The sequence below is a fragment of the Triturus cristatus genome, chromosome 5_2, assembly GCF_964204655.1.
Source record: "Triturus cristatus chromosome 5_2, aTriCri1.1, whole genome shotgun sequence".
Taxonomy (NCBI): Eukaryota; Metazoa; Chordata; class Amphibia; order Caudata; family Salamandridae; genus Triturus; species Triturus cristatus.
The window spans coordinates 74166882-74181795 of NC_140588.1; the positions used below are offsets into that span (position 1 = coordinate 74166882).

Here is a 14914-nt window from a genome sequence, read left to right on the forward strand (position 1 = left end):
GTGCTTTGAAAGTGACTCAGTGCAGCGCAGTCAAAGTGCTGTGCCACGCTGAGTCACTTTCTTGTAGATAAGGCCCTATGGTTCCAGATCATACATAGGTAGTCTTAGTCTGATGTGGATTTTAGTGCTATCACTTCTAAATTGCCAGGTATTGTGTGATACGCTGAATTGGGTCAATTATTTTCTTGGTGTTTTCATGACAGTACTTTCTTTGCTGCCATTTCATTAAGTTTTAACTTTTCTAAAATGTCAGAAGATGGCAGTGTTGCTTTTCAAATGTGTGGCTCTGTTCCAAGTCCTTTTAACAGTTTTCGTTTCGTAGATTTCATTCCATATTCATATGCCACAAATCCACAACGGATAAAACAATACAAAAAAGTTCATATAAAATGGAAATAGGTGAACCATAAATTAATTCATACAGTTCCTTCAAAACGACTGAATGAACATTATTTGAAATGAGATAAGGAACAGGAATAGTTTCCTTCCGCCCGGAAAATGATGAACGAATTATTAGACACACTGAAAGTGAATCCTTAGAATTTAATTTATTACATCTAGCATTGTTTACAGCAACCTTATAGGTTTCCTATAAGTAACCTTTCTTGCCCACCCTGCATACATTATACCTGATGCAGGTATAATGTGGCGCAGTGGTTTACAAAGTGACTCATCTGCCAAGATGCTCCCCTTTGTAAATATGAAGCAACGTGGTGCATTAGTTACACCACTGCTGCGTCACGAAAAATGACACAACGGTGGTGCAAAAGTGTCGCAAGGGGCTCATAAATAAGCCCCTGAATCTGTTTGCTTTTACTTTCCATTGCAGACACCCGCATGCACAGCACTTAACTGGTTGCCATCACAAACTATAGTATAGAACCATGAGATACAGACCAGTGCCGTAACACAAAACCCACCCTCCAGAATGTGGTGCAGGCCCCTCAATCACCCATATAGTAGAGATATTCATACATTTTGGACTCACTGATTCCCCGCTGAAGACTACAGGTGCCCGTGTTAATCTCTGATGCAGACAATCCCTTCCAGCGTATTATTCTATAGCTACCTAAAGAAGACACTCTCTACTCAAGTCTCTCTGCTCTCGAACTTCGGATGCCGAATTAAGTAGCGCCATCCCAGTTCGGGTCGGCTTATTCATTAGGAGAGCAGTTTGATTTTCTCCATCACTTGCCTTATAATTTCTTAAAATGTATTTGCTAACCAAATACGTTGCACGGACAGAAAGTTCCGTTTGCATTTAAATGACATAACCAACCAGAAGACTAACTGAGAGCCCCCATTTATGCGAGCAAGCTGGGGACAGATGGTGACCTTCTAGTCTTTATATGAGGCCATCCATAGATGAATCTCAAAGGGCACCTAAAAGCCCAGCTTCCTTCATCCTTCCCCACTTTCTGCTCATAGACAACAGGCACCGCACACTAATTAAGCAAAGAGACGCTGGAGCGTTTTATATTAAAAATAAAGCATTCCATAAGAATCATAAATTACACCAGTCATATGACACATCATATCACATAAATGTAGTGTATGGGTTTATGCCGCACCCTTAATTACAAAGGCCACTCCCCTTTACAGACTCCGCTTTTTGCACCCCACTTAAAGCCTTCAGCGCGGCGCGGATTACCGCGCTGTGCTGAAGGGTTCGTGCGTTGGCAGGGCCATGACGGAGCGGTTGCGTCATCCGCAACAGCGCAACCGATGCGCATGACGGAACCGCTCCGTCATGCGCATCGAAGGGGTTAAAGCCTTGACTAAAATGTCTTTCTAATAGAAAGCTTTCAGTTTGGATTTCAAGATTTTCAGAGAGCTAGTGGTGGATACGCCCTGAGGTAGGGGTTCCATACTCTTGGTCATTGCATCAAGAAGTATATTATTATAGAGATTAGCTATACAAGGCACATGATTATTAGATAAGAGCTTTGGCGCTCTCCAGTAATAGGCCATCCGGACCCACTGCTTTATTACTCTTCAGTCTTTTTAGGGCAACTCTGCCGTCTGCTTCAGAAAAAGGGTCTTCCTTCTAATCTTTGTGTAGTAAAGAAAATGATGAAGTATTAAGGCGTTCTAGTCAATTCATGATCATGGTTTTATGTGGAGTGCAATCTTCCAGGTAGATAGGATGAAAATAATGGAAAATGGCTCCTAACTATGCTCACTGTCTTCAGTTTGTTTATTACTGACTGGGTTAGTAAGTGACTGGAATTCATATCTCCCTGGTCAATTTTTGCTTTTGTTGTCTTTAGTGGTGCTCTCACATGGCCTCTCCTCTCTTACTAACCCTTACTATTTGCCTCAGCCTGACTGCTAGTATCAAGGAATAATGTTTATCGTATGCGGTTAATTAGAGCCATTACAATTGTTTAAAAAACACAGAATTAAAAAAATCTTGAGTCATAGAGAAAAACTAGAAAACAGCACACTGATAATGTGGGCTCCAAACGGAGCACTGGTGTGTAAAAAATAAAATTCTGTTTCCTCCAACGCTCTACTTTTGTGACCCCATTGCCAAGAGTAAAAAGAACAATTGATGGACAGAATTCACAACAATGTCATACATTCAGCCCAGTACAGAGATCTGCCCAATGTGAACTGTCCAGCCCAAACTGCCAGGCCAGGTCCTCCCTGGACAGGAAACAAGCATCCGAGAACCGGTTTCGGGGTTTCACCCCTCATTAGCCAGGATAGCTTGACTCCAGTGGCATGGAGAGCACGGGACCCACGTCTGGGCATACCATTCCCACTCGGGGTGACAAATGCAAAAAGAACAATTGATGGACACCCCAACACAAGGTCAAGAAATAACAAATGAAAAGGAGCGTTCAGTTCTATAAAGGATTATCTGATACAAAATCAACAGATGGTTAAACTGCTCTCCGGCAATAGATCAAGAGTCATGATGTGACGAATATAAGTTATTCAGGAGTCTTGCGATTTGCTTTGAATCAAATTATATTCAAAAACTGTCAATTTGTCAGAAGCAATCCATTCGGCCCCGCAACGCATTTCGTCCCTGTGGGACTTCAACAGGGCTTGATCAATATCCCAACGTTAACATCCACCCAGTGTTGGCTCCTGTTGTTATCTCAGAAATCCTGATAGATACAATTTTGTACCACTAGATGGCATGTTGCACTCCCATCTTATCTTCATCCTTTTTGCTTCCTGGTTCGAATGTCCTATGAGTTCACCCCTATTTAAAAAAACACAAATAAAAAGAATCTTGAGTCATGGAGAAAAAAACACACATGCTAAAATGTCGCATTAAGCAAAGGGAATTGTTTTGGTGCCATGTCAAATCAACATAATAGATCAAAGTGCCAGTGCAAAAACCAAATAGGCTGCAATGTCACAATTAAGCGGCACTATTCAGATGAGGTTACTAGGCGAATAGGACGGTCATCTGATTGGAAAGTGAAAATGACAGGAGACCTGGGCCCACGCTAAAGTGCTGGTGCAAGATCGAATAAGAGCATCAGTTTCTTGGATTAGAGGTGCAGTCCAGCAGGATTACCTAACACAAGGACCATTTGACACATGTTAGAAAAAAAAGGAGTCGGTAAAAAAAAGCTGATCTTCAGATGGGGAAACTATCTCTCAAAGTGCTGGTGCTACCAGCGGATCATTCACTAAAGAGTGCCATCTGACAAGATTACATGGCACTGAAGTCACTGACACGTGCTGAAAAAACAGAACTTCGAAAGAGAGAAACTATCTCGCAGCATCCAATAACAAAAGAATCAATACCAAAAACGATGACAGCGAAGGAAGAAAAGTACAATCTCTCGGTGTTCAAGGCAAAGGGGCTTACACTCGTGCTAATGGATGTGCTTGAGTCCAAAAGGTAAAATGGCTACTGTTAATCAGGTGGGAGATAGAGTCTTGCATCGACCAATGGGACTCACTGGAGCTCCAGGCAAAAGAGTGCATGCAGTGGCTCCACCTGCCAGGGAACCCACCCAGCTAGGCCAAGCCTACAGAGAGAATGCCAGAGGGGGAAACAGAACCCCCCGGTGGTGTCCTTGGGTGACTAAGCCTGTTGGGTGCAGTGAAGACAAATTTGGCCAGCAGGATGTTTAAAGAGGTATTATCTGTGTTAAGGGGAGCGATCATGGCCTGCTGACACAAATGGACTACTAGATTGCTCCACTGTCGTCTTAGCCTGATTTTAAACTCATCAAACAAAGCTGGGCGGAGGCACACAATATGTTCAAGAGATTCCTTATACTGGCCACAGCCCTTGCAGATTTTTCCTTCCATGGGTCGATGTCAACTGGTGAAATGTTTCAAGAATGGCCACTCCCAAAGCCTAAGGGCCATGAATCTTGCCTTCAGATGGTTAGAGTACGTGCAGGCGAGATAGCATGAGGGGGATGCTGGCTAGTAGGTATTGATCACTGCCCAGGTGTGCTTATGCTTGGCTAGAGTAGCCATGTAGGGGTGGTATGACCAGAGGATTACTCATTGTTTGATTCCCAGTTTAAAGGCGGGTTGGCTCAAGTTGGAAGCCCAAAGTTCATTTACATCCAGGAAGTGCTGACAGTTCTCAAGCAACTGACTTGGATCGCTGGTGCTGATTTCAACCCATAACGTTGCCCCTAAGCAGCCACCGCAAAGCACCCACAGTGTATGGCGCACGTTGAGCTAGACACCAGCGCTGACTGCCCACTGGTCAGGGAGGCCCAGCCTGATCTGGGCAGTGAATGAAGACCTTAGCAGGCAAAGGAGACGTTTCTATATCCTTACGATGAGTTAGTTCAGCAAGCTGCTGTCTTTGCCCAGTAATGCTTTGCTGCCGTAGGATAATGAAGGTGAGATTTTAGCCCTCATACCGTTCAGGAGAGGGGATACGCTTCGGCCTAGTAGTCAGTTTCATAATTTCGATAAAGTCACCTGAAGAGCCAGGGCCTTTGCTTAGAATTCCTTGCATTTGCTTTCAATATTCACCCCCCAAGTTCTTATATGATGGGTCCACCGTAATCCAGTAGCCATTGTAGAACCCCCCCCCCCACCCCTCCTGGTATTGGATCCTTCCGAATGTTACTAACTTGGTTTTCTTCAAGTTGACCTCCAGGTTATTGGTAGTTGAGTAGGAGTGTAGCTGGTTTAGCAAGCATTGTAGCCCTACTCTCGTGAGGATGAATAGTTTAAGGTCATCAGCCTACAACAGGTTACGGATCTATTCAGGAACAGCGACACACCTTGGTGTTGGAGTAGGTGTACATGTGACAAGTTACCTATGTGATCTGGGCGCCTAATCTTCCTCTTTTCGCATGCAGGCTCAAGACTTTCCTGTTCCATCCTGTTTGTTCCTGGTTGATTTGTCAATTCAATGACTAGAAACAATAGTCTGTTACCACAAAATCTTTCCAAATTCTGTAGCAACTACCATTGTATCATGCCATAAAAAAGAACCTCTGAAGATATAACCAGGGAATCACCGAGGCATAGACGGGCATTCCAAAGTTCGAATGTCTAAGACCATGTAGAATGTGGACACTAAAACGTGTTTCATGTCCTGCTTATGTGCAGTTCATTGCAAAATCATATCTGCCATTCCTATTAATATTCATGAATGCAAAAGAAATATGAACTAAAGTAGATAACTTTGCATGTTCAATCAGTTGCTAATAAAATAATGCAATGAAGTTATATGAGACCGTGCACAAAGGTGGAATATTGCTTATACCAGAGAGCCTGGCATGCACAGCACGGATTGCTTCTTAGTTGACTATTGATGCCTTTGAGATCACTTGAATAAAAAAAGTCCCGTATTATATATTGCTTCCTTAAAAATGCAAATACTTACCCCAAATTTTAAACCCTCATAAACATACTTATCACATGTTATTTATTTGTCTTTAAGGCTCCACCACAACAGCACTTTCGATGGCGAATAAAGGGCAGTGTCTCCTAATAAACACAGCAAGCATTCTGCAGCTTCGACAGCAGATATCACAAAGGTAAGAAAACATGCATCCTGAAAGGCAGTGGGTCGGGGAGCGAGAATGTAGGTGGTGTTGGAGGCTTTTTCTAGATCAATAACAAAAAAGGAATATTCGTACCTGTGACTTAAACCTTTTAATTCTAAAGTTTGGCCTTCACATACCCTCCACTCGATAAGCATGTTTACCATTTCAATCGTGAACCACCACTTTAAGTCTGGCTTGATAGTGCATTTGGCTGCATGACCCTTTGTGTCAATATTTATAAAGGGGGCTTTGGTTCAACCCACTTCACCCATTGGTTAGAAACTTTGTCAATCACATCTTGGATCTGCTCAGAGGAGTATTCATTTCTCCACTCAGGCTATTGGCTGTTTGGTGTTTTGTTTCACTTCATGGGAAGTGCTTCCATTGCAAAGCATGATGGACTACATTACAGCTGGAAAGTAAACGCTGTTATCACTCTTTCAATTCTTTATTTCACACATAAGGTGCATATAGAAAATACTTTTGGTTATATTACCACTACCACTATTACCACCACGATTACCATTACACACAGCCACAATTAGAAACACCACTATCACTGCTGTCATAATTATTATCACTATCACCACTATAACCATCGACATAACCATCAATACCGAAATCATTTCCGTTACCCAGGGCCGGACTGGGAATAGCAACCATCCCTGGCAGATTGCTGCTCGACCGGCCTTGGGAGTGGCGAAGGGGTGGTTGCTAGAAGCACCGCTTCTGCTTTTGTTACAAGGGGCCCTCAGTTACGAAACTGGCCCCCATGGGTACAAAACCGGCCCACCCCTCCGGCCCACTGGGGCAATGCCCGGTGCCTGCTATTGCCAGTCTGCCATCTTGTCAATATTTGCAGATGGTTCTGTGGGTGAGAGCATTGAGTATTTTGTGAAAGCATGTAAGAGAATAGGTGATGTGAGCATGTTTCTGAGAGACGAGTGTGTGCTATGAGAATTGAGACATGCACTGAAAAATCAAATAGATGTGACTTTAATGTGGTAAACTGAAGCAAACAGCCTTCCCAGATAACTGTGTTTGTGGACATTACTCTGAACCTAACGTGTGTCACTTCTGAAAAACGCTGCCCGTTCCTCCAGAGATAGAATTAGCAGTGTGGTGGGGGGTTGGGGGTTCCTAAGTGTTTGATGGTAACTCTCTCAAGTGGGGATTGCTGAGAGAAACTAATATGTAACCAACCCGTTATTACGGGTGGAAAGGGAGAGACACCCTTTTCTTTATCTAGCCCTCACTCACTCTAGTAGTGACATGCTTCATCATCGGGCTCACCCCAACTCCTAAAGGTCGGGGTGGGCTCAACCATCTTCCAGGGAGCACTTATGACAAGGTGTATCGGGGCGTACCATTAACAATAAAATTCCTCACCCACTCCTAAAGTATCCTTTATTGATGTAGTGGGAGGGAAGATTAAAAACACTATAATCATGTATCAGGATGTGATGGTCCTATGACCCTAGAATTGGCACTAACATGTTTCAGCCCGCCTTAATGGCCTAAATAAGTCCTAGGCTTTCGTCAGGGTGGGATGTGAAGAGGTTATTTCCCCCAGAGACGTGAGTGCATTTACGCAATTTGCATACAGCACCTCTAGGGGTAAAAGTAGGAACAAGCCAAATACCGGTTTCAGATGAGGAATTACCCCATGTAATCAGGGCTTCGATTCTCGAGGGAGCACATGAGGGAGGCCTTGTAGTCACACATTCATCAAAGGTCCAACCCTCCCGTATCCTACTAGCTGCTCTGCTCCCTGGCTTTGTGGACATTACACCTTAGAGCTAGACCTATTGGCCTTGCCAATATTTAATTTTAGATTAGGCTTGATGCCTCATGGCAAGTGTTTTGGGTATGTATGTTAAAGGCATGTATGTCTGATTTTTGAAAATGCATTATTTATTATCGGTGCAAGACTAGAGGTATATAAGTATCATGGAAATGTGTGAAGTTCTTTTATAGCTGCTGCTTTAATTGTGGATGTTGTTAGAAAGGAAATTCTGCTTTAAAAGGAATTTTGGGACCGGGCATTTCCAGTACCTGCATGCAAATGAGTGCATTAACATTAACTCCAATATTGATTGGCAAGTCCCATTGCATAGAACCTTTAAAGTTTGCAGGGAAATGTAAACACACAGTAAAACCTTCGAGCAGCAACCAGAGAAAATAATACGTACTTTATTTAGCACGTTTTCATCCAGGCTGTTACAAAATTGTGCAGGAAACAGATTTAAGTAATTTGAAAGGCTAATGACACAAAAAAGTGATATTTTCAAATAGGGGTGAGCAAAATTGTGATTCGCTATCTACAATTTCCTGAAACATTTACAAATAATACAATATTATGTTAAACTTCACTTTGTGATATCTTGTGTAAAAATTGAGGCTGAGGGTATTCCAAACAGTCAAAATTCACGAGAGATACCGGCAAGAGGCTTCATTGTTTCATTATTTTTATTCTGTCTGTACTTATTGAGCCATTTCTTCTTCCCCCTTCGGTCGGCCGCTCTCCATCTCTGCAGTCAACTGGCTCATTCCCATTTCTCATCCCCACCTGCCCACCCGCCACAGCTTCACTAAGCAGCCCTTTACCTCCCCGGTAGAGGTTGCCACTCCCCCTTTGCTGCAGTGGCATGGAGGAATCGCGCCCGGTCATCCTTCCTTGCTGTACGGAGGTCTGAGCCTCCTGCTGCCTTGGTCCTGGGCTGACCAAGACGGTTTCCTCCGCTGTGGTTGTGCCCAGATTTTTTTCTATATTTTCTGCTTTTCTTATTCCTTATCTTGCTAAGTTTTATTTTTACTAAATTTAATGATATTCTGTCTCTCCTTATGTCGACTGATTATTGAGCCCTTTCTTCTACCCCCCTCCCCCTAGTCGGCTCTCTTCTTCTCTGCCGCCAACTGGCTTGTTATGGTTCCTCATTCGTGCCTGCCCTTCTGTCGTCCGGACTGACCCGCCCACCTCACAGGGCTACTTAATGGAGGCCGCAATGCAGCTCCATTGAGCAGCCCTTTACCTCCACTAGTAAATGTTGCCACTCCCCTCTACTGCAGTGGCACAGAGGAACCACTGCTAGTCCTCCTGCCTCCCTGCACATTCCTCCGCTCTAGTTGTGCCCAAATTTTCTTTTTATATTTTTTCTTTTCGTTTTCTTTATCTTGCTAAGTTTTATTTTTACTAAGTTTAATGTTATTCTGTCTCACTTTCTTGGGGACTGTTTATTGAGCCCTTTCTTCTCCTCCATCTTTGGTCTGCTGCTCTCTCTCTCATTCCGGTGTCTTGTTCCCACCTGTCTTCCTGCCACCCGGACTGACCCACCCACCTCCCATGACTAATTAATGGAGGCCACAGTGTGGCTGCACTGCCATTGCACCGAAGGCATGCCTAAAACCCGTCTGTGCCCGTCCGCGCCTGGACCGCACTCAGCACCAGGACCCCTGGATCTACAGCCTGCCTCCGATACTCCTCAGACGAGATCTGCAACGTCAGCCTCATATCCCCCACCACCACCTGCCACATTGCCTCACCACACTCCACTGGAGGACCCTTTACCTGCCGCCACTGTCGCTTCTCCTGCGATGTGAGTACCTCTCAACAACCACCTAGCAGACACCCAGCCACATGCATCAGCTTCACTCTACACTACTCAATGTCAGATCTCTCTGTAAGCACACCACGGAAATCTGGGGCACCATAACCACCCTCACCCCGATGTCATGTTCATAACAGAAACCTGGCTCACCCTGCCTCAGCACCTGACACCGCAGCTCCCCCAGATACAAGATGATCCCATGTGACTGCCCTCACACACTCAGTGAAGGCATCACTATCATCCACAAGGACTCCCTCAACTGCACCACCTTTGACGATGACACAACACCAATCATGGAACACCTCAACTTCCGACGCCAATGACACTCACCTACAGGCCTCCCGGCCTCCTCCCCAGCTTCTGTAACTCCCTCCCGGACTTCATAGCCACCCTGGCCATCGACTCTGACCACTAAATCGTCCTGGGTGACCTGGACTTTCACCTAGAAGACTCTGATGACTCTAACTCCACCACACTCCTCGAAAACATGAATATCTTCCTCCTATCTCAACTGGTCACCACCCCCACACACAGAGCTGATCACACCTTGGACTGCATCTTCTCTACCTTCGACAGAGCTAAATTCTCCCACACCACCAAACTGTCCTGGACAGACCACAACATCATCCACTTCACTATAGACAGTCCATGAGATCCTCCGAGACTCCTGACCCACACTCACTGCAATTAGGGCAAGGCCACAGAACCTCTCTGGACCACAGCCCCAAAAATAATAAGACCAGCCCCTTCGGACTCCCTCGAACACGACATCCAGAACTTCTCCAGCTGGATCGCCTCGGCTGCCGACACCATTGCTCCCCAGGAGTACACAATCAAGAACAAACTCACCAAAAAGGCAGCTGGTTCACCCCCGAGCTAGTTACCCTCAAGTGACACTGCAGGAAATTAGAGAGACACTGGCATTCCAAAAAGACCTCCACCAACCTCAAATCCTTCAGAATCACCCTCCACTACAATTACCGTCTCAGAGAGACCAAGAAAGAAGCCCTCAACACCTGTAGCAAGGCAAGCGCCAACTACACCAAGGAACTGCTCAGCATCGTCAGAGAATTATTTAGCTTGCTGCAACTTTGACCCCCAACCCACCTGCCTCAACCACCTCAGCAACCCAGCCTGCCTCTCCCACCACCCCAGGACCCCCGACTGAAATCAGCTCTCCAATGGAGACACCATCTCTATCATGAACATCATACACTCTGGATTTCCCAGAGACCCCTGCCCACACCACATCCACAAACTAGCAAGCAAAGTCATTGCGTGTCCCCTCATTGAACTCCATCACAGCCACCCTACTCATTGTCTGGAAATACACAGAGGTCCGACCCCTCCTGAAGAAACCCTTGGCCAATCTCAACAAGCTCAAAAACTGCTGCCCGATCTCACTCCTCCCCTTCTCCTCCAAAGTCTTGGAAAAAGTAATCAACTGCCAGCTCACGGACTACCACAAGACCAATAACCTGCTCGACCCTTCCCAATTTGGCTTCCGACCAAACCACAGCACAGAGGCCACCCTGATCGCAGCAAATAACAACATCAGATGCCTTCTCGACCTAGGCAGAACAGCAACCCTCATCCTCCTAGACCTATCAGCAGCCTGCAGCACCATCCCCTACCACACTCTGATCACCAAACTCCACCAAATTGGCATCCAGGGCAACACACACAACTGGAACTCTTCCCTCCTCTCAGGCTGAAACCAGAGGATCTACTTACCACTCTTCTCCTCTGCACCCAAAGACGTCTTATGCAGCACACCCCGAGGATTCTCCCTCATCCGCAACCTCTTCAAAACATACATGACACCTCTGGCAGACATCGCCCGCACCCAAACATCATCTCCTACGCGGATGACACCCAGCTCGCCATATCCCTCACAGAAGATGCCTGCTCCACAAAGGCCAACTTCCAACACACCATGACAAACCTCGCTACCTGGATGAAGACCAACTGTCCCAAGCTCAACTTGGATAAGACAGAGGTCATCATCTTCCGAAAGAAGCCCTCCCTATGAGATTACACATGGTGGCCCGCTGAACTCTGCCCCATACCCACCCCTACCAGCCAAGCCCGCTACCTCAGAATTATCCTGAACACCCACCTGACCAATAATTAGCAGATCAGCGCTGTCTCCATCTACTGCTCTCTCACCCGCCACATGCTCTTCAAGATCTTCCAATGGATCCTCGTCTCTTCCAGGAGGAAAGTCACCCAGGCCCTCATTGTCAGCCAACTCAACTATGGTAATGCACTCTATGCCGGAACCACTAAAAAACTCCTTAAGCACCTCTAGATCATCCAGAACTCTGTGGTATAACTCATCTTCAACCTCCCCAGAATGACCAGCATCACCCCCCCACAGAGCTCTCCACTGGCTGCCTGTCCAGTAAAGATACCTCTTTAAGCTCCTCACTCACGCCTACAAAGCCCTTTACAAGTCCAGACCCGCCAACTTCAATGACCGCCTAACTTTCCATCAACTGACCAGGAATCTCCGATCCTCCACCCTTGCCTTAGCCCTCATCTCCTTCATTCACCGCAGCCGATGTGGAAGATGCTCCTTTTCCTACATTGCTGTCAAGTCCTGGAACAACCTCCCCTTCACCTTCATACCACCCCTTCTCTGAAGGACTTCAGGAAGCAGCTCATGAATTGACTCTTCAACTGAGCCTCACATAGTGCACTAGTGCCTTGAGACCCACCGAGTGACAAGCCGCAATATACAAGACTTTCTGATTGATTGATTGATTGATTGAATCGAGAAGAAAATATTTTCCTTGAAAGATTGTCTGCTAGAACTAGTCCAACCAGCAAAAAAAGAGTTACATTTGGCATCTGCAAAATTCTCGAACATTAAAGAATTTCCAATAATCAAAATTCATAACACTTCACTATTTTAGTTGAAATTGTGTACTGACCTAATCATTAAACCAAAATTCATGTTTAGTAAAGAAAAATAAATCTAGAAAAGTTTATGAAAGCACACTGTTGTGTAACTAGCATTGCAGGATTACTCAATATATAGAAGTATTGTTGAACTTGGCTCTTTCTGCAGAGTCGTCCCCAAAGATATGTTGCCTTTACCTTCCTGTTTTCTGTACCTGTTTTTGTTGGCTTTTATGATTCTGCACACTTTACCACTGAAAAACAGTGCTAAAGTGCTTATGCACTCTTCCTTAAACATGGTAAAATTGTCTTAAACTCAATTGGCACATTTATTTACTTCTAAGTCCCTAGCAAAGTGGTACTACCTGTACTCAGGGTCTGAAAATTAAATACTACTAGTGGGCCTGCAGCACTGGTTGTGCCACCCACTTAAGTAGCCCTTTTAAGCATGTCTCAGACCTGCTATTGCGGCCTGTATGTGCAGTTTTAAACTGCTATTTGGACCTAGCTAAATAAACCTTTTACAAGGCCTAAACCTTCTTTTTTAATACAAATGTCACCCCTAGGGTAGGCACTAACCAGCCTAGAGGGCAGCGTACACATTATAAAATGTGGGCATGTACTTTTAACTTTTACATGTCCTGGTAGTGGAAAACTCTTTTATTTGTTTTTTCACTGCTGCTATGACTGTCTCTCCCGTAGGATAACATTGGGTCAATTTATTACATTTATTAAGCAATAACTTTCCACTGGGAACGGGTAGAAATGTCAAGTTTGGTGTCTAAAGAATTGTCATTTAAAACCTTAATGGAAAAGTCAGATTTTGATTCACAATTCTGAAATTGCCACTTTTAGAAACTTGGCATATACTTGTCCCAATCATTTAGTGCCTGCAGCCTGTAACCTGGGTACATTACTAGGTGTAGCTGGCAGTTGGTCTTTGTGTATTGCTCCCAGACAGTGAGACAAACAAGGACTAGGTGTTGGGAGGACAGGCTATCTCTTACTTGAGGAGGGTGGTGAGCTCTCATCGTACACAATTTCTTTTTAATCAATCAAACAACCTATGTTCAGTTTTTACAAAAAACATCAAAGTTTAATTATACAATAAATGTGCAAAATTAAAAATCCATTTAATCATACATATGGCACCCCACACCTCAATATCAATGCAATAAAATAAATACTGTTTCAGTAAATACAATTTGGAAAGTAAAAAAAAAATACATAAATAAAAACAATAATAATAATAATCTCTCAGCGACACATTCGAACATAACTAACCCTTTTGTTTTAATCACAGCTTTATCTAAGCCTAACAGCAGACCTTAAGAAACTGAGAACATAAAGTGCAGTGTTACCTGAGAGCATTTGTAAAAAGGTAAAAGCAGGTTGTACCTGGCTAAAATATACCTTTTTTCAAATGGGGATAATATATGACTTCATGGGCACCTCATAAAAACTACAAAACATTAAAAAATGAAGCATGTCTTGTGAGACTGTCCATCGCAGCCACAGGGCAAAAGGCTTTGACCCTTGTTCCTCCTGTGAGCGTAGGCAAGGAGGAGACAAAAAAAAGTCAAAGAGAAACCTGGTCAATAAAAACGATCATAGCTACTTTTGATTTAAAGAGATATGGCTCCGTTGACTGCAAAGTTTTCAATATGATGTACCTACAGGCGCTGGACTTCCTGAGTGCCACTTCTTTGCTATCCAAAATCCGCTTTCTTAAAAATGACTCCATCACCCAACAGACATCCTTCCTACAAACCTTTTCTGGATTAGTAAATAAGTCTGCCCTTCCCAGGCTCATAAAACGCTCCCTGATATACTTAAACCAAGGAATATAATAAAAATGGTCAAGGGTCAGACAATCCTTTAAAATCTCTTTGCTCAATCCTATCTCCTTCCTTAGCCAAGTTTTCATCCATAAAGAAAAGGGGCGATAAGCCAGAATGTCAGAAAGGTAGACCGTACCCAATTCTTCATATACCACAAAGGTAGAAGTGCCCTGAGGCACACATAGAAGCTGTGTCAAAAAGTAATTTTCCACAATTTGCAACTCTATGTGAGTAGCGTTCTCCAATATCTCACTACCCTAGGTTATCTTGGAGATACACTTGGTCCTGTATATCTACAAAAAGGACCCAATGGGTCTGTTGCCCAATCAAGAAGCAAAATTAAAAACAGCAGCATTAGCCCTCACACAGTCACCTTACTTTCTACTTCTTAGAGACTGCGAGTTCAAAACAGAGTCGAACAATACCCCCAGGTATGAAAAAAACACTAGTCTTAGGGACTGGGGTGGACCCAACCATAAAGGCATAGGATTATTTTTAGACAGGGTCCCATCACTATCACATAGGACTTGTCATTGGTAACCAACAGATCCAGTTCCTCCATAAA

General features: G+C 44.3%; 1 protein-coding gene across 4 annotated transcripts in view; it reads left to right on the top strand.

Moving 5' to 3' along the window:
- LOC146822680 (molybdenum cofactor sulfurase-like) overlaps positions 1-14914 on the top strand; it is a 496467-nt gene that overhangs the window by 436441 nt on the left and 45112 nt on the right. For all 4 annotated transcript variants that reach the window (XM_085606870.1, XM_085606869.1, XM_085606868.1 and 1 more), the window contains one exon: positions 5891-5987. In XM_085606870.1, the coding sequence (XP_085462996.1) occupies positions 5891-5987 (97 nt within the window). The remainder of the gene's footprint in view (positions 1-5890; positions 5988-14914) is intronic.